Raw genomic sequence first — 21081 nt, forward strand, 5'->3', positions numbered from 1 at the left:
CACGATCATTAGCCATTAGAGAAATGCAAATTAAAACTACGATGAGATTCCATCTCACACCAGCAAGGCTGGCATTAATCCAAAAAACACCAAATAATGTTGGAGAGGCAGCGGAGAGATTGGAACTCTTATACACTGCTGGTGGGAATGTAAAATGGTACAACCACTTTGGAAATCTATCTGGCGTTATCTTAAACAGTTAGAAATAGATCTACCATACAACCCAGAAATCCCACTCCTCGGAATATACCCTAGAGATACAAGAGCCTTCATACAAACAGATATATGCACACCCATGTTTATTGCAGCTCTGTTTACAATAGCAAAAAGTTGGAAGCAACCAAGGTGTCCATCAACGGATGAATGGGTAAATAAATTGTGGTATATTCACACAATGGAATACTACGCATTGATAAAGAACAGTGAAGAATCTGTGAAACATTTCATAACATGGAGAAACCTGGAAGGCATTATGCTGAGCGAAATTAGTCAGAGGCAAAAGGACAAATATTGTATAAGACCACTATTATAAGATCTTGAGTAATAGTAAACCTGAGAAGAACACATACTTTTGTGGTTACGAGGGGGGGGAGGGAGGGAGGGTGGGAGAGGGTTTGTTATTGATTAATCAGTAGATAAGAACTGCTTTAGGTGAAGGGAAAGACAACACTCAATACATGGAAGGTCAGCTCAATTGGACTGGACCAAAAGCAAAGAAGTTTCCGGGATAAAATGAATGCTTCAAAGGTCAGCGGAGCAAGGGCAGGGGTCTGGGGAACATGGTTTGCGGGGACTTCTAAGTCAATTGGCAAAATAATTCTATTATGAAATCATTCTGCATCCCACTTTGAAATGTGGCGCCTGGGGTCTTAAATGCTAACAAGCGGCCATCTAAGATGCATCATTTGGTCTCAACCCACCTGGAGCAAAGGAAAATGAAGAACACCAAGGCCACACGACAACTAAGAGCCCAAGAGACAGAAAGGGCCACATGAACCAGAGACCTACATCATCCTGAGACCAGAAGAACTAGTTGGTGCCCGGCCACAATCGATGACTGCCCTGACAGGGAGCACAGCAGAGGACCCCTGAGGGAGCAGGAGATCAGTGGGATACAGACCCCAAATTCTCATAAAAAGACCAAACTTAATGGTCTGACTGAGACTAGAGGAATCCCGGAAGCCATGGTCCCCAGACCTTCTGTTGGCAGAGGACAGGAACCATCCCCGAAGACAACTCATCAGACATGAAAGTGACTGGTCAGCGGGTGGGAGAGAGACGCTGATGAAGAGTGAGCTAATTATATCAGGTGGACACTTGAGATTGTGTTGGCAACTCTTGTCTGGAGGGGGGATGGGAGGATAGAGAGAGAGAGAAGCCAAAAAAAAAAAAAAAATGTGTGGTACATGCTCTGTCCTACAGTCTTAGAGGGGCAGGGGTGATTGGTATAGGTACTGGTATCTGGTTGCAGCAGGGGGCCACATTCTGAACAAGGCAGGGGGCTGAGATTTGTCTCCTGCGTGTCTCTGAGCAAAGCATATCTCTCTTCCCTAGAGCGTACAGGTGGGTGGGTTCTACAGACGGACCATGGGCACCCAATGTTCTTGGTAGTAACGACTGGGAGGTACCAGTTATCCTTGAACCCCTGTCGCGGGTGGCTGTGTGACCTGAGTGGAGCCACCAGTCCTTAGGCCCCTGATATGGGTAGGTGAAAAAAAAAAAAAAAAAAGGTGAGGACCCTGTTTAATAGGCAAAGCAATGTCAAATGTTAAACGTCCACCTCTCTGCCGCACAGCTGAAATGGTTGGAGTCTGCCAACGAGGGCCTATTCTCCTGAAATAGGCCAACACAGGTCCATGCAGAGGGGAAAAGTGCTCAAAGTCCACGAACTATTTATGCCTGGACAGGAGCTGCTTCTGTCCTGAGCTCCCCTGGTTAGTGGAGCTGGCAAATTATCTTTTCCCCCAATTGCAAATTTACTCCTTCTCCAAGGCCAGGAGAATGGCTCTAGGTGACAACACAGCCTATCTCAGGCCCAGGCAAATCAGCTGCTGAAGCTGGCTTGGGAGTGGGGCAGAGGAGGGAGGGGGCGGGAGGCGGTAAAATATATGGAAGTACTTAGCTTTTGCCAAGAGCGGCGTTCTTCTCTGGTTCCGGAGGTGTGAGTAGGCTGTGTGGCTGGGCGTTTCTCCGTGATGAAACTGTGGCCGAATGCGAATACCAGCCTGCCACTGCCACTCCCAGGAATGGTGCCTGAGGGCTCCCAGCGATTCAGGTCAGGTAATTCCTCTCCGCTTCTGAACCGTCTCTTCCTTCCCCTGCCCCTCAGTTCGTTTTCTAAGCTTGCCTTTAATGCTCAGGGCTCCTAGCTTGTCATAGATATACTCGTTTCACTTGTTTTTGGGGTGTCTGTTGTAAGAGGGCTTGCCGGAAGCATCTGCCTATTCCACCATGTTGGCTGTGCTTCTTGTATAGGTTTTTTACGTATCTGGTTAGATTTATTCCTAAGTATTTTATCTTCTTGGGGGCTATTGTAACTGGTATTGATTTGGTGATTTCCTCTTCAACATTCTCATTGTTGGCGTAGAGGAATCCAACTGACTTTTGTATGTCTATCTTGTATCCTAATACTCTGCTGAAATCTTCTATTAGTTTCAGTAGTTTTCTTGGGGATTTTTTAGGGTTTTCTGTGTATAAGATCATATCATCTGCAGACAGAGATACTTTTACTTCTTCCTTACCAATTTGGATGCCCTTTATTTCTTTTTCTAGCCTACTTCCTCTAGCTAGGACCTCTAGCACAATGTTGAATAAGAGTGGTGATACAGGGCTTCCTTGCCTGGTTCCCATTCTCAAGGGGAATGCTTTCAGTCTCTCTCCATTTAGGATGATGCTAGCTGTCGGCTTTCTATAAATGCTCTTTATTATGTTGAGGAATTTCCCTTCTATTCCTATTTTGCTGAGAGTTTTTATCATGCATGGGTATTGGACTTTGTCAAATACCTACTCTGCATCAATTGATAAGATCGTGTGGTTCTTGTCTTTTATTTATGTGATGGATTACAGTGATTGTTTCTCTAATGCTAAATGATCCCTGCATACCTGGTATGAATCCTACTTGGTCATGGTGAATTATTTTTTTGATACGTTGTTGAATTCTATTGGCTGGAACTTTATTGAGGATTTTTGTATCTAAGTTCATGAAGGATATTGGTCTGTAATTTTTTTTTTTTTTAATGGTGTCTTTCCTGGTTTTGGTATCAGGGTTATGCTGGCTTCATAGATGGAGTTTGCGAGTATTCCATCCTTTTCTATGCTCTGAAATACCTTTAGTAGTAGTGGTGTTCACTCTTCTCTGAAAGTTTGGTAGAATTCTCCAGAGAGGCCATCAGGGCCAGGTGTTTATATTTGTTGGGTGTTTTTTAATTACCTTTTGAATCTCTTCTTTTGTTATAGGTTTACTTAGTTGTTCTATCTGTTTGTGTTAGTTTTGATAGGTACTGTGCTTCTAGAAATTTGTCCATTTCCTCTAGGTTTTCAAATTTGTTCGAATACAATTTTTCCTAGTATTCTGTTAAACCAAAACCAAACCAAACCTGTTGCCATCAAGCCAATTCTGACTCCAGTGAACCTGTAGGATAGAACCACCCCACAGGGTGTCCAAGGAGTGCCTGGTGGATTTACACTGCCAACCTATTGGTTAGCAGCTGCAGCACTTAACCAGTACGCCACCAGGGTTTCCAGTATTCTGATTCTTTTAATTTCGCTTGGGTCTGTTGTGATATTGCCCATCTCATTTCTTATTTGGGTTATTTGATTCCTCTCCTGTTTTTTCTTTTGTCAGTTTGGCCAATGGTTTATCAGTTTTGTTGATCTTTTAAAAAAGAATCAGGTTTTGTTCTTGCTAATGCTTTCAATTGTTTTTCTGGTCTCTATTTCATTTAATTCTGCTCTAAGTTTTATTATTTGCTTTCTTCTGATGTCTGAGGGCTTCTTTCGCTGTTCTCCTTCTATTTGTTCGAGTTGTAGGGATAACTCTTCGATTTTGGCCCTTTCTTCTTTTTGGATGTGTGCATTTATTACTATAAATTGACCTCTGAGCACTGCTTTTGCTGTGTCCAAAAGGTTCTGGTAGGAAATGTTTTCATTTCCATTTGATGCTATGAATTCCTTTATTCTGTCCTTAATTTCTTCTATAATCCAGTAGTATTTGAGCAAGGTGGTTTTCAGTTCCATGTGTTTGATTTTATTCCTTGCTTTTTCTATTATTGATTTCTACTTCTTTGGTTTTACGGTCAGAAAAGATGCTTTGTAATATTTTGATGTTTTGAATTCTGCTAAGGCTTGCTTTATGACCTAATATGTGGTCTATTCTGGAGAATGTTCCATGTGCAATGGAAAGGAAAGTATACTTGGCTGCTGTTGGGTGGAGTGTCCTGTATACGTCTATGAGGTCAAGTTGGTTGATTGTGGCATTTAGATCTTCCGTGTCTTTATTGAGCTTCTTTCTGGATGTTCTGTCCTGCCCCGAAAGTGGTGTGTTCAAGTCTCCTACTATTATCATGGAGCTGTGTATCTCTCTTGTCAATGTGGTTAGAGTTTTTTTTTTTAATGTATTTTGGAGCCCTGTCATTGGGTGCGTAAATGTTTATTATGGTTATATCCTCCTGGTATATTGACCCTTTAATCATTCTATAGTGCCCTTCCTTATCCTTTGTGATGGATTTTACTTTAAAGTCTATTTTGTCAGAAATTAATATTGCCATTCCTGCTCTTTTTTGATTGTTGTTTGCTTGACGTATTTTTTTCCATCCTTTGAGTTTTAGTTTGTTTGTGTCTTTAAGTCTAAGGTGTGCCTCTTGTAGGCAGCATATAAATGGATTGTGTTTTTATATCCATTCTGCCACTCTCTGCCTCTTTACTGGTGCATTTAGTCCATTTACATTCAGTGTACTTATCGATAGTTATGAGTTTAGTGCCCTCGTTTTGATGTTTTTTTGTGCATGCTTGTTGTTGACAGTTTCTTTGTTCCACTTAATGTTCTGTGCTGAGTAGTTTTCCTTTATATATTGTCTTTTCTTTTCATTGTTGTTGTTTTTGTATTTGCTGAGTCTTTATGTTTTTCTTGTTTTTTATTTTGATGTGTAGGATTGTTAGTTTCCTTTGTGGTTACCTTAATATTCACCCCTATTTTTCTAAGTTCAAACCTAAGTTTAACTTCTTTATATCGCCTTGACTTCTGTACATGAAAGATCTATGACTACATTTCTTAGTCCCTCTTTATTGTTTTAGTGTTGTCATCTTTTACATAATGACATCTGTGTTTTCCTGTTTTGAGCATTTTAGCTTCATTTTTGTGATTTCCCTATCTGGGTTGATATCTGGTGGCTCTGTCCTGTGTTCTAGTCTTGTGTTGCTATCTGATGTTATTGATTTTCTAACCAGAGGACTCGCGTTGTATTTCTTGTAGTTTTGATTTGGTTTTTCCACATTCCCTAAACTTCTCTTTATCTGGAAATGTCCTAATTTCACCTTCATATTTGAGAGACAGTTTTGCTGGATATATAATTCTTGGCTGGCAGTTTTTTCCTTCAAGGCTTTATTTATCTCATCGATTGCCTTCTTGCCTGCATGGTTTCTGCTGAGTAGTCCAAGCTTTGTCTTATTGACTCTCTTTTGTAGGTGACTTTTTGTTTATCCCTAGCTGCTCTTAAAATTCCCTCTTTATCTCTGGTTCTGGCAAGGGTGATTATAATATATCTTGGTGACTTTGTTTTGGGATCTACCTTGTGTGCGGCTTAATGAGCATCTTGGATAGACATCTTCTCATCTTTCACGATATTAGGGAAGTTTTCTGCCAACAAATCTTCAACAATTCTCTCTATATTTTCTATTTCTCCTCCCCCCCAGCCCATTCTGTTACTCCAATCACTCATAGGTTATTTCTCCTGAGAGAGTCCCACATAATTCTTAGGGTTTCTTCATTTTAATTATTTTATCTGATTTTTTCTCAAATAAGTTGTTGTCAAGTGCTTTATCTTCAGTCTCACTAATCTGACTTCCATTTTCAATTCTGCTCTTATGACTTCCTACTGAGTTGTCTAATTCTGAAATTTTATTGTTAATCTTCTGAGTTTCTATTTGCTGTCTCTCTATGGATTCTTGCAGCTCGTTAAATTTGTCATTATGCTCTTCCATAATCTTAAATTCCTCTAATGCCATGTCTGTATGTTCCTTGGCTTGTTCTGCATTTTGCTTGATCTCCTTCCTGATCTCTTGAAGAGGTCTGTACATTAATCTTCTGTGTTCTACCTCTGGTAGTTCCAGGAAGTTCTCTTTTTCTGGAGTATTTCTTGATTCTTTGCGTTGGGAGCTTACTGAAGCCATCATGGTCTGCCTCTTTATGTGATTTGATATTGACTTGTCTCCAAGCCATCAATAAGTTATCATATTTATTTATGTTTGCTTACTGTGTCCTAACTTCTTGTTTTGTTTTGATATGCCAAATAAGCTGCTCGAGTGAGCTTGTATGATTATTGGCACCTCTGAAGCTCTAACATCCTGTCTTCAGGTGGTTAGAGCTGTTACTAGGTATATGAGCCCAGGAGTCCAATTTACTTTTCTTGTATGGATTCAGCTCAGGTGTTGAGGTAGTTGGTATCAAGTGTGTGGTGCAGGCCCTCACCTACAGTCTTAGACAACCAAAGGTGATTGGTAAGGCACAGGTATCTGGCTGCAGTAGGGGGTCATGTGCTGAGAAAGGCAGGGGACTGACAACTGCCCCTGAGTGTCTGTGAGGAAAGCATGTCCCTGTTCCCTAAAGCGCCTAGGTGGGTGGTTTTGGCAGCCAATTATGGACACCCAATGCTGTTGGCTGTAAGGACTGGAAGGCAGCACTTATCCTTGGATGACCCCTGTTGAGGGTGGCTAGGTGGCGTGGGTGAAGCCACCAGTCCTCAGGCCCCTGATATGGGGAGGTGAGGACCCTGCTTAACAGGCAGAGTGGTGTCGAACATCACAGATCTGCCTCTCCACCATATAGCTGAAAGAGCTGAAGTTAGACTTCAGGTATACACCCTGTTGTACTGTGCTAAGGAGGGCCTACGCTGTTGAAATGAGCCCACACAGGTCTATCCATTCAAAGTCTGTGGACCACTTATGCCTGTGCCTCCCTAGGCAAAGAAGCTATTTCTGCCCTAAGTTCCCAGCTTAGGGGAGCTGACAGATTATTATTTCCTGTTTGTTAATTTGTTCCTTCTCCAAGGCTGAGAGGATGCCTCATGGCACGCAACAGGTCCTACTTCCAGCACAGGGAAAGTGGTTTTTGTAGAAGCCGGCTCAGGACCCAGTACAGAGCGGTGAAGGGTCGGTTAAACGGGGAATATTTTCCAAAGTGGTGTTTTTCGGATTACACAGTAGATTAGATACAAGTACTTATCTTATGTGGAGAGCACTGCTCTTCATTGATGCCTGAGGCGTGAGTGAACCTTCCACCGCTTGCTCTGTCTCTCCTGATGTGGAAAACACTTCCTGAATGCCACTGCTTGTCTCATCGTGCTCGCACCAATGGATGTGGTCTGCACGGTGCCAGTTCCCGCCGGGTCAGGTCTCGCAACTCCTCACTGCTTCTGAGCTGTCTCTTCCTCTCCTTGCCGCTCAGTCCAGTTCTTTAACTTTGCCTTTGACGTTCAGGGCTCCTAGATTGTCCTATATAATCGATTCACTAGTTTTTTGGGTCTTTGTTCTAAGAGGGACTAAGAGTCTGACTACTCCACAATCTTGGCCCTGCCCCCAGGACTAGTTTTCTTAGTAATTTAATTATCTTTCAAAGATAACCTTCTGTTTAAAGAAAAAATAACATTGTATTGTGGAATTTATAATGTGTGTAGAAGTCAAAATATGGCAACAATACCAAAAGGCTGGCACAAAGGTTCTTATATAGGTGAAGTGGCATAATATCACTTGAAGGTAAACTGTGATAACTGGAACACACATCCAATGCATTCTATAAAGCCAAAATCACCTTGATACTAAAACCAGACAAAGACATCACAGGAAAACTACAGACCGATATCCCTCATGTATATAGATGCAAAAATTCTTCTTTAATTTATTTTGCTTTTGTTGCTGTTAATATACAAAGCAGAACACACACCAATTCAACAATTTCTACATGTACAATTCAGTAACACTGATTGCATTCTTCAAGTTGTGCAACCATTCTCACTCTCTTTTCCAAGTTGTTTCTCCTCCATTAACATAAATTCACTGCCTTCTAAGTCTCCCACATAATCTTTTGAGTTGCTGTTGTGAGTTGTATCCCAGTGCTCACGGTGGACATTCTTTACTATTGTTTGGTTTTAAGAAGGCTTCAGGGGATATTTTTTGTTCTAGATTTAAGGTCTAAAGATTATCTCAGGGCAAGAGTTTCAGGGGTTCATCCAGCCTTCATGTTTCCAAAAACTACGGATTCCATGAAAATTTGAAATGCTATTCTGCATTTCTGCCCCTTTGATCAAGATTCTTCTACAGAATCTTTGATCAAAATGTTCAGTGATGGTAGCCAGACACCATCCAGTTCTTCTGATCTCATGGCAAAGGAGGCAGTTGTTGGTCTTTGTATGACTGATCGCAAGCTTTTAAGACCACAGGCACTATACAGTGAACTTGGGTGTACAACAGAAGCACTAACCACGTTCTTAGGCCAATTAACTGAGATGTCCCATGAAACCATGACCCTAAACCTCCAAGCCAAGGAACCAAATCCCATGAGGTATTTGGTTGTACATAAGCAGCTTCAGCACATATACTTTTTTTTTTCCTTTGGTCATTGTGGTAAACATATCTATCACTCAATTTTTGCCAATTCTACCTTTAACAGGTGTACAACTTAAATTGACAACAATTGCATTAATAGGTTGTGCAACCCGAGAGTTGCTGCAAAAATTCTTGACAAAATTTTAGCAAATAAAATTAATGACTAAACAAGTGTCTTAGGCTGTGTTCTCTAGAGAAGCTTTATGCCAATAAAATGTATGAATACATACAGAGAGAGATTTACATCAAGGAAATGGCTCACGCGGTTGTAGAGGCTGGAACATACCAAGCTAGGACAGAGGAGTCCCCTGATTCACGTAGCCACAGGGGCTGATGAATCCAAGACCGGCAGGACAGAGAGCAGGGCTCTTGCTCACAGGCTGCAAAAATCGACAAATCCCAAGATCGCCAGACAAGACCGCAGGAAAGCGGCTAGCTCAAGTGCAGAGAACTGGAGGTCAGAGGAACAGGAGCCAGCTGCAGGATCCAGAGCAAGCAAAAGCCCACGAGCTGTGCCAGAATGTCCACTTATATTCGATGCAGCCCACACGCCGAAGGAAACTCCCTTTCAACTGACTGGCTACTCACAACAGATCCCATCACAGAGGTGATCACATTATATCAGATCTCATCATGGAAGTGATCACAACATCACACGGCTGCCAAACCACTGAGAATCATGGTCTAACCAAGTTGACACACAACCTTAACCATCACGACAGGGTTTATTGCAGAAATGCAGGTTGTTTTAACATTTGAAAATAAGCGCTCACCATGCCTGCTAGTGGAGGACTGAAGGCTGGAGGAAGAACAAATACCCTCTTCAGAGATTATCAGCCCAAGACTTGTTTGGCTGTCAGACCAGTCTCACTGAAAGACCTTTCCAAGGAAGCACAGAAATCCTGGGGTGTTAGAAGTGTATCACAATATCGACAGAAGGCAAGCAGGTAACGTAAATGTGTAAAATAAAGGTGGACAGTAGAAACACTGGGTCCTGGGACTGAATTGGAAAACACCTACCCTGCCTAAAGATTTCCAAAATCCAGGTTTAAAACAAAACAGAACAAAAAACTTCTCCAGTCAAACGGCATGCATCCAGAGTAGATGAGTAGATCTAACCATGAGCAACTAGTTTGTGGCCCTTAGTTGAAAGTGGCCACCAACCCATCTCTGCAGGTAGTCATCGCCCTGAGGAGGCAAAGGCTGTAACATCTGTAAGGGTAGCTCTGGAAAACCAGGCCTTGGACAGGCCTCCAGAGGTGAGGCTCATTCCTCTGCCTCCATAGGAGGCTGTTTACAATCTCTTCTCATGCACACAGCCTGGAGGCATCCCTTTCTTGTTCCCACAATGTCATTTAAAGATAGTGCTGCTTTGGTCTTTTCCTGTCACATCAGCCTTGGTCCCCTTCCTGCACCTCTGATTACCAATCACCCATTACTTGTAACATCAAAGCTCTCCGTTGCCAAGGCTTAACCCGACTCTGCCTGCCCTCACCTCTTGTGTACTTTTCAGGTAAGTTTCTAGTACAGGTGAAGGAGTTGGTGGAGGGTCCTCTGCCCTGGCTACTCTTTCTTATAAGGTGCCCTGTGTGCTTAAACACTCAGTTTCTGGGGAGTTTCAGACTGCTGTAAGAGAGAGAGCTGAGTCATCAGGCTGGTGCAGAGTGTGGAGAGTGTAGAGAGAATGGGAGTGTAGACACTGCCTGAGGCCTGGCCATGGCATCTTTAGTTGCAAGCTCTGAAACCCTCAGAGATAACCAGATGCCCTCATCTACAGACTGAGTCACCACATAAACTTCCCTAAGGCAGCTACAGGGATTTGATACCACACCTGGTTTATGACACGGGAGGGCTTTGTGATGCAGTCGATGACTCTGAGGTGGAGATGACAAGGCTTAGCACTGAGAATCATTAGGCACCAGTATCCTGGATGCCTAGAGGGAGGACTGGTCTCCTCACACTAATGAGGCGAGACCATGTTGTGCCCTACTTTCTTTTGAAGGGACGCTGGATATCCCTTATATAAATATGTCTCTATTTTCTGCCTTATGATAAATATTTGGCAAATGAAAAAGAAATACCATGGATTCAGGCTGGAATCTAAGAGAAGCAGCTGTAAGGTACGGAAACACTCTCTGAACACTACTGAACTGTTAAGTCTCGGACAAGGAGCTTTTAAACCCCCAGTTTCTCTCCTTATACCCCCTGCCCCAGAGTTTTTTTTGTATCAAAACTTCAGTTATTCTTGTATAGTCATTTACTTCTTAGAGCCTAGAACAATTCCTTACCAGCTCTCCATGCAATGTACTCTAATTGAAAAGCCAAGGACATTGCCTGACTTGGGTTGAGGCCTCAAAGATGTAAAGTCTACCTTACCGACCTCCCAGTTTGGGTGATTTTTCTAGTTGGTGGTTCTTTAAGGCCTTTGTAAGCTGAAGCCTTTGGCTACTGGAACCATTCACCCTTTAATCTGCTCCACTCTTCCTCCTGTGTCATCCCGAGCCCTCCAGAGAACTTTTCCTAGAAATGAGGTATAAGGCATGGAGCCTGGAAGAGCATAGAAGTGAGTCAAATAAGCAGAAAAGAGAAATGTTGGGGTAAAAAACAGGGACTAGGGAAAAGAAATGTAGGAAAAGTATAAAATATAGAAAAATATATAAAAGGGATTAGAAAATGTTTATTGGTTTTGTCTCATTCTGGGCATGGAAAGAAATTTGTGTCAGAGCTTCACATTCTAACCTGTTTTGTCTTTAAGCAACGCCAAAGAGTCGGCCAAAGGGCTGGAGATTCTCCATCAAGAGATAAGGTCCCAGTCTCTCCCCTGAGCCCCCTTCACCGTGAGCAAGGTTCCCACGGATACTAGCACTAACCCTGGGTGCCAAGAGCGAGATGCTCTAACCACTAAAGGCTGAAGTTCCCCAAATTGACAATTTCTCACAGAAACTTCCTTGGTTGGGAAATCAGAGTCTGAGAATGTCCAAATTTCTGTACCTGAACCTGCTGGGGAGGAAGAAATAGGACAGAAGTCCCTAAGTGTGTTATTTACTAGTTTTTTTCGACACTGTGGAAGTCATTCCATGTCTCAGTCTTATTATCCATAAAATGGGCGTAACACTGATGATCCTGCCTCACTCACACTGTGATTGTGAACATCAAATGAGATTAGGAATGAGATACACAGTGTAAATGTTTAAGTTATACACAGACATGCCTTAGAGCTTGACCCTTGAAGCCTTTAGTCTCCTTTACTGAGAGTCAAAGGCCTCACTACTGAGCTTCCTATAGAATGTCCCTACCCTCTCCTGTCCATGTAACACTGTTTCCTGGTTTTTCAGCTAGGAGACCTTCCGAGGAAGAAGCTGAGAATCTCCAAGAGTGTCTCGCTGTCACAAAAATGTGATCTCTTGCTCTCTGTTCTTTGTTGTCTCCCAAGTCCCAGCCTGGCCTGTGATGATTTCTCAGTTTGGCCAGGAACAAGGATGAGGAGAGTGATAATGCATGGGAGGGAACCATACACGAGAGAGGCTGGTTCACTGGTTGAGAGAGTTGCCAGGACAGAAGTGATCAGACATCATAGGAGAGAAGAGTCTCCCTATCTGCACTGTGCTAGAGTGACATTACTATTGGACTTCAGGTCTGACTAGTACCTAATTTACAAAAGATTCTTCATGAAGTGGAACTCAGCAAGGAGACAAGTTATCTAGCCTAGAGTCTGGATTTTCCATAAATAAGTCACCACTGTCATATTCCTTTTGCTTCTACACCCTTTCAAAGGCAGACTCCTCTGAGTCTGGCTTGGCCTTGAAACATAGGGAGGTCACTCACTAGGACAGTCTTCAGACAGAAGCCTACCATCTTATCCTCTTAATAAGATCTCCAGAGGACAGGACTAGTCCCCAAGAGATGCTGTATATACACAGGGACAATCCACAGTCCCTGGAATACAGCATTCCCACAAAGATGTCATTATCCACACAGTATGGATAACAGACATTGCCTTCATAGCCCCAAATGAGACTGACTCTAGGTTATACCTGGTGATGTGCCTGGTGATGGCCACTCTGCTAACTACCTGACATCCTCACCTGCTTGGTTCTCTTCTAGTTCAGCTTCTCAACAGAGTTCAGCAGAGAATTGACCCTACCTCCCCGTCCTATCTGAGGGCTCTGCCCACCCAGCAGTTGTCTGAGACCTTACCTGACAAGACAAAGACCCTCAGCTCAGCCAGGCCTAACAAGCAAGGTGGTAGATTCCCAGGGGTAGGCCCAGGGCTTACAGGCCCAGGGGAAAAGAAGGGCCAGTCCTCAAGACCACACTCTTCCAAGGAGGCAGATGACACTGGATCAGTAATGGTTGCCATGCTTCCCTTTCCAGGCAGGGCTGGCTTCCTCAGGAAGGATGTGCGTTGCAGCTCCTACATGCAGACCTCTACTATCAGATCTCCAATGACACGGCTCTGGACATTCAACAGTTAGTGACAGGTAAAAACACCCTGATCACACCCACTCCAGCAGGGACCTCACAACACTCCTCTTGCCTAGAAATTCTGTCCATCTCTGGAGTGTCTAAGCAGAGTCTGCAACTGCGTTCCAAGAACTCCAGAGAGCTTTTACTGGCATCTGTAACCTCCACACTGGTAAAATTAACGGATCAGAAATCCTTAACCCAGATGGCTGCCCCATCAACCGGTGTGGTCAGCATCCAAGATCACTGGGATGAACACCTGCAGCTAGGGAAGGGATTTCAACTGCCAGATGTGCCCAGGGACGCAGGAACTAGATCCTCTTCAAGCCTTGAGGAGACTATAGTCGTTCCTGTGAACCAGCAAGAGATGATGCATAGCAGCCACAAATTTTTCCGTGGGAACCAAGGCCAGCAGCCCTTGAGATCCCATGTCTCTCTGTTGTTCCTGACCACAGACCTCACAAATCTGACATATGATATAGCCATGCATATGGTCACTATCTTCCCCGCCCACCTTCCATCCCTCAGTCCTGAAGTTCTCAGGCATCTTGAGGTCCAAGTAATAAAATGGATGCATTTCCAGAGGTGGGGACTCCCCAGACATGTGGAAGAGTCCCTGAGACAGCTTATGCCATACACACCATTAACTTTCACCAAGGATGATAATCTGAATGCTTGTGTTGAAACAATTGGGACCATTTCCCACAAGACCTGGGGTCCATGTATGCTCAACCAGCCTACTCAGGCCTTCTGGCTTTTTAAATGGTCCATCAGGGACCAAGAACAAAGCTGCCACTGCCAGAAAACCCCAAACCCTCTGGCTCTGGCCTTGCCCTCTCTAGTCCTTAAAGTTCTAAGTGGTCTCTATCCACAACCTGAGAGACAGGCCGAAGACTCAGGTGATCCTCTGAAGCAGGAGCACAGCCAGCTATTCTGCGGCTTCTCTTGTCTAACCAGTGAGTCCCTGGTTGTCACTTACATTGAGTTTCAAGGCATTTCCACAAACAGGGGCATACCCCCATTTCCCTTGAATGTTCCTTTTTTCTTCAATGCGTGCTCCTTCCTCCCACTTTTGCATAATAATCCACCCCAGTCAGCTTCACATTCTTCCACATCTACCCCAAACTCGGTCTCTCCAACTGACCATCAAGGAGGCCAGATCAATATCCCATTTTGGGCTCTGGCAAAGTTCAAAGTGTTAGAGTGGAACCTGCTGCAGAGGCAGCTCCAGGTTAGGCGGGAATTGCCAGCTGTTTTCGAGAGATCTCAGTATGTCCAAACTGTCATGCAGTACAAGCCCTGTGACACAGCCCAGTCTCCTGAGACCGTGGAAACTTCCTGGTCCAGTAAGACAGTCTCAGTCCTCATGAGGGAACTACCCTTCTTCCCGGACCCTGCACAGAGGCTGCTGGAGTTCCACCTCCAGAAGCAGTTAATTCACCATCACTGGGGCCTGTCTCAGAGGATCAAGCGGTCCACTGGATTGCTCCTATCCCCTGCTGACCAACAGCCTCTGTCTTCGAGCAGTACAGCCTTGGATGATGTGAATGTCCCCTGGTTTGTACCCCCAGAGGTCAGTGGGGTTAGTGACCTAATCTCAGTCACACTGGCCCCAGTGTCAGACTCCATGCCGCACTTGCTCACCAAGACCAAAGCAATACTGCAGAGCCACATCGACTCCGAATGCTGTCACATCCTCCAGGGCACTGTCCTTGCCCATATATTTATCTCCCGGGACTGCGGAATTCCTGGGAGCATGGAAGTAGCTCAGTTCCACCGCATTCCAGAAAACAAGCTCCTAGAGCTACAGGCAGCAACTGCTCCTGAGCTATATCAGAAAGTTATGCCCTCACAGACCTCGCCAGGTGCTGTCATTGAACACACTAAGCTGTCCAGATCCCTGCCTGAGGGAGCCATGGAGAAACTGGGAACTAATTTCCAGGATAAACATCTAGCCTTCCTGTCAGGGCTGCCTGCTCTCTATCATTTGGCTCCCTCTAAGGCTACGGGCCCGGCAATCACTAGCCAATCTGCAGTTGCAGAGTTAATGCCTGATAAGCCTGTTGAAATCACACAAGAGCCTCTGACTGAAATGATCTCATATGAAGAACAGCGCATAAGTCCCAGGCCAGGCCTTCAAGACGACGAGACTCGTGCAGACGGTGCACAAGAGTTCCTCACTGAAGTGCAGGAGGAAGAAACAAAGGAGATGGTGCATCTAGAAAGCCAGACAAATGCTGCTATTCCAAAGGCACTCAAAACATCCATCTTGACCAAACTAAATTTCCATCTGAGAAAAAAGGTCCTAGATATACAGTTGGGAATTCCCATAAAGGCAAGGGAGCCCCGGAACCAATCTGTAGCAGTTTCAGAGAACGTAGCCACACAGGAGGTGCTTGGGACTCTAAACAACCAAGGGAAAACATCCCTCCAGGAACTCCGCATCCCACCAGACAGTCCACATGCCCCAGTTCCAGAATTAGTCCACCTTAAAGAACAGCTCATTATCGAGCTCTCAACGGGACAGCAGAAGAAGAAACAAGCTAGTTCCAGAGCAGGGCCCCATGGTTCTGCCCACCAGGTCTCCAAGATCTCACAACTCAGCGGGGACATGACAGATACCCAGGTGCTTTGTGTTCAGCTAGAAGCCCGAGTGAACAGCTCCAGCCTGCAAGAGGCCTGGTGCCCTGAGTCCCAAGGCCCTGGCAAGACTAAGGACTCGGCCCAAGTACCCACACTGGTAGAGAAGAAAGAATACCCAGGGAATCTGAAGCCATTAGGGGACCCTGGAGCACGGAACGCAGGGTTTGGGCTGCCCTCAACCAGAAAAAACAGACACTCTGCTGAAGACCAGAAGCCAGCAGCAATATCTGTGAACAGGAGATCCCGAGGTCCGTGGCGAAGGAGTCAGAGCTCTGATATTATAGCCTCCTGTCAGCAAAGTCCTAAGTACTGTCCTCAGTTTAAGCTCCCAAAACTACCTCCAGGGGCTCCTGGGGGGAAAGACTTTGAGGAGAATGACGTGCAGGACAGAGAAACCAAGGTGAATCTTATTAGAGAACCGGCCAATACTCCAGGGACTGAGCAGCCTTTGGTGCCCCAGGCTTCACAGGGCCGGTCTTCGCTGGGCCCACTAATTCAGGGTAAGCCTTTGCAGGACAAAACTTTGTGGAATGAGACTTCACAGGAGCGAGTGAGACTAGCCCATACTGAGAAGAACCCTGGCCTTCCAGAGTCTGGCTTAAGAAATAAGATGAAGTGCATTTTTCACTGTATTAATTCCAAGACAGTCGACGAGGAATCCATGTTTTCTTCAGAGGGGAAAGCAACCAAAACGCAAAAAGAAAATCTTAAGAAGGGCCTGGCCCCAGCCAAAGGCCCCGTGCGGCAAGCTAAGACAGAGAAGATAACAGAGGATCCGAAGACCCAATCTTTCCCCACTGAGAAAGAGGTGAGCCTGGCCTTCTCAGATGGCCTGGAGGCCCCGGACAATCACCTCTGGCACTACTCTCGTCATCTGCGCTCTGGCTCTATGCTGGGCCACCTCCACTGCTGCTTTGGTACGGTCCTTGAGAGGCTTGTGCCACCCAAGCAGGGAACCCACCATACGTCCCAACCCTCACTTCAGAGAAAAACACTGCTTTCTTCAAGGAGAAGACCCAGTTCATTAAAATAGTTTGTAGGGTATCAAATTCCTGTACCTTTTAAAGAGGACTCGTATTTTCATTTTCATTACTGTACAGGTTGTGCAAAGCATAGCCCAAATATATCTCTAAGAAAAGATACATATGTGCATGCTTGCTCCTTCTCTCTCCTTGTGACATGTTAAAGGGTTAGTGCAGAGGTATATAGTCTTTTCTGTTAGAGAATAACCTTAAACCCACAGTTCAGGTGTGTTAGCATTCCACATAACTCCTCCCAGCCCTATCCTGGACTGTGGATAAAGGGACTTGAGTAGAGAAGGCAAGGCCCTGTCTAAGGTACACTGAGGGTCAAGGTCAGGCTGAAATTCAGTCATGGCTTCCCACGATGATCTTGAACCCCATGACAAAAGTACTGACAAGAAGGAGTGGTCTGGAAATCAATGCATTGTTGGCCCACCCATAGGCAAAAATCATTAATTGATGACTGATATATACATATGCCTACAATCTGGAAGAAGGTTTTTAGGGGAGTGCCACAGTGCTCCATCCCTGAAGAGGTGTTTTGTGATTCGAAAAAGCCGTTTGTTTGACACATGTCAAAACCAAAACACAGAATATCCCCTCTCTGCTCCCTGGTTGGTACTAACAAGATCTTTCAAACAATCTGGGAGCCTGCTGTGGCCCTGTTGCCTGTTTCCCACCTCCACTGCCTCTCAGCTACATGGAAGGAATGCCTCCTAGAATGAAGATCAGAGTAGAGGGTGGAGAGGTCTGTCCCCCAACCCTAAGACTGGCAGGGAAGGAAGCCGGTAGGGAAAGAATGTAAATGGTAAGTATGAATACCTGGGACAGCATGCCATGCTCCTGACCAGGGCATGATAATGGAGAAAAGCTGGGTTTTTCGGCATTAAGAAAAGTCCAGAGCCAGGAGGTCAACCCACAGCCTAAGTGCTCTTGGTGGAGGGAGGTAAGCAAACCCTGAGATTTATGAGCCTGAGAAAGAACACGGGCCTAGCGATGCAGAAACAGGGCAGAGGTGGCATCCTAGCCTTCAGGGACCAGTGAGGTTTGGGGCTGGGAAGAAAGAACTAGGAAACAAAAAGACAAAGAGGTTGCCCTGAGCATGTGGGATGGATTACTATATTGGCCACCACCTAGTAGCCTTCAAAAGGTACCACCCCTGCCTCCTCCTCTGACCTACCACAGAGAAGCCAAGAGCTGGAGAAAGAACAGGAAATGTGGCTTCTTTATGATGTGGTACAAGGCACTGCGGGATACCCCTGCCTCACTGGTTCCTAAGGAGATCCAGGATCACTCACCATCCCATCAAACCAGGAGGACATGGTGGCTGGACTCACTTCCTCTATAGGATTCCACTGCTTAGCACAATGTGTCCACTGAGAGGATGCAGAAAAACCAGGGTGGGAGGAAGCATGGCTGTATCCCTGTTCAGAATGGTGATTCTGTGCCTAAAGGGTGGGGACCCCAGCCCCTATTGTGGCCATCAGAGGAGGCAGGCACATGCTTTAGACCTGCCGTGCTAACATTCTCTACGTGTTTTCCTAATGCCTCTCCAAAGGAGATCAAAGGAGGTCTTGTGGCAGGCACATCCTCCCTGCCTGGTGGGAGTTGGGCAGAGAGCCACGGAACAGAGAGAGAAATAGAGGAAGGCCAGAGTGAAGAGAAGTGACTCAAAAGGGTCAAAACAGCATCAGGTAGGAAGCAAGGGTTAGTAGTGTGCACACATCCTGACTTACAGTGGAGCAGGTCCTTTCTGTGCCCCACTCCAGCATGGGCTGATGCTGATGACCAAAGTCCTGGGCCAAAGGGCTAGGGCAGTGAGAGGAGCTGGAATGAATACCTTCAGGATTATGAGTTCTCGGCAAAATCAAGGGCTGAGAAGAGAGAGGGTGAGAGCTTATGAGCTCATGCAGGATGTTGTTGAGGGGGTGAAGCCTTGCTCATCATATCCCATAACCCTAGCACTACCCCTACCTTCCTCCTCCCCCACAGAGCTTGAGAGAGTTAAAATAAGGGCAAAATAAATGCTTCATGGCAGGGCACAAACTCCAAAAATGTAATATACCCCAGAATTTGTGGCAGATGCTAGGAATACATCACTGCTTGCTCAGGATCTTTGGAGTTCACCTCCGGGCCTCTGAGGTAACGTGTCATAGTGAACAGCCCTGACCTCCTACAGCCCTTCCTTTGGGCTCTCTGGGTGGGTACTTCAGAATTCTATAAACGTAACTTAGGGGACTAACAGAACTAAGAGAAGAATGTCTTCTCGAAACATCACTCTGCCTGTTAATCGCTGAGTCCTTGAGGATATGGACCATGCCTGCCTCATTCTGTACATGCTCACCCTGTCCCAACCAGGGAAGGCACAAAACACATCGAGCACAGGAGTGAGAGGGTAAAACCCCACTGATGCTATTTCCTGTGCCATGAGAGAGGACGCTGGGCCTCTGCTGCTTTACTGGCCATCAAGGCCTAATGCTCTACCTGTGCTCAGGTTCCTGTGTCCACTGTAGGGTTGGAAAAGGAGGACGGACAATCTTGAGCTGGAGTGGAGAGATGGAGAAAGGGCACCATGCAGGCAGGTAAGGTGCTGGGAGACAGTACCAAATCCCTAGCACATCTGGCTGGGCTTGCAAAGAGATGTCCACTCCCATCCCCAGAGATGGTGAGGTCGGGCCCTTGAATGCTTGGTCTGCGTGAGACCACAGGAGAAGAAGGGACCCTGAGAAGGAGAGAGAGAAAGATATCCATTCCCAGAAGGAGGGAAGGGTTCTGGCAACAGCCTGCCTTCCCTGATTTGTCCCTCTCCTCCATTGTAACTTCTCTGGGTCCGTGGCCAGGAAGGAGCATGCTGGGGGCTTTCCAGAATGTATTACTTCCAAGGTTGAGCCTGTACAGAGACCACAGGGTCAGGGCCCTGGGCAGATAGCCTGACCGGTGGGAATCCAGACCACAGGAAGGGAAACCTCCCTTTGCGGTAAATACTGCTGGGAGTCGTGGTACACTGGGAGGCAGGAAGGATGATTAAAGACAGATGTCAGACTAGGATCTCACTGTAAGACAGACGTCAGACTAGGATCTCACTACAAACAGTGAATAACGCACGGGCACACAGACACCCAGCCACGCATGTACATAAAGAGGAAGACACAGATCCAAAAATGCCACACAGAAATACTACAGAGTATGAAGAGACATGACCAGAAATACACACCTACATAGACCCGGGAACACCCTGGGTCAGAAATGCTCAAGCAGACACAGGCACAAAAACACAAGTACATACAAAGCTGACTTGCACACATAACAAAAAGATACAGCCCATCTTGTAGACGTACAAACACAAATGCAGTCCAAATTGATCCTTCAAAGCCCTTTTCCTCTATAAAGCCTCCTAGGCCACCTCAGAACCGGGCCTGCCTCTCCCTCCTCTAAACTCTGGTTTGTAATTTCTGGTTCACTGCTTGCTCTTTAATAGGGACAGTCTTGGATTCAGGTGCATACCCCAGGTCTCAACAACTTGGCTGTGTGCTCTTAAAAAAATGTCAAGGGCTTGCAGTAGATCTACTGCACTCATCCTTCACCTATGCACCCATCTCCACAAGAGCCCCCAATTTACTACTGGCTCCACCCCTGCAGGGCCCTGGCCCCCAGCGCCTTCAACACAGCAAATAGACACACCAAGGGAAGAACAAAAAAAACAGACACACCCACCAAGGGCACTCTCAAGGAACCATGAAGATGCAGGTCTTGGTTCCCCAGGAGGGAGACCATGACACACAGCATGACTACACGTGTAGTTCTAGCCCAAATTTTAATGTTAACCACCATCCCACACCTGTCAACTCTAGCCCCTACTCCAAAACTATTCCCAGAGACAACTCTAAACCGGCAGTGCTTTTAAGTGCAACCTTTGGAACAACTGTACCTCAGGAAGGTAAGAAATGAATTCTTCCAAAAGCCTGAGTGAGCTTGGAAGTGGATTCTTCCACAGTCAAGACTCCAGATGAGAACACATCCCAGTCAACAGCTTGATTGCAGCCTTGTGAGACCATAAGCAAAGGACTAAAGCTAAGCCACAGAAAACATGGCATAAGAAATGAATGTAGTTTTAAGCCACCAAGTTTGTGGTACT

The 21081-nt window shown here is 45.6% G+C and overlaps 1 protein-coding gene across 12 annotated transcripts in view; it reads left to right on the plus strand.

Moving 5' to 3' along the window:
* Positions 1 to 21081, plus strand: part of SPAAR (small regulatory polypeptide of amino acid response) — a 79115-nt gene that overhangs the window by 54256 nt on the left and 3778 nt on the right. For 10 of the 12 annotated variants that reach the window (XM_049896670.1, XM_049896667.1, XM_049896672.1 and 7 more), the window contains one exon: positions 13192 to 20312. In XM_049896670.1, the coding sequence (XP_049752627.1) occupies positions 13487 to 16957 (3471 nt within the window). In that variant the 5' untranslated portion in view covers positions 13192 to 13486 and the 3' untranslated portion in view covers positions 16958 to 20312. Of the gene's footprint in view, positions 1 to 13191; positions 20313 to 21081 lie in introns of those variants that run through there. The other 2 variants (XM_049896678.1, XM_049896679.1) reach the window with 2 other exon arrangements.

This window comes from Elephas maximus, chromosome 9, assembly GCF_024166365.1.
Source record: "Elephas maximus indicus isolate mEleMax1 chromosome 9, mEleMax1 primary haplotype, whole genome shotgun sequence".
NCBI lineage: Eukaryota > Metazoa > Chordata > Mammalia > Proboscidea > Elephantidae > Elephas > Elephas maximus.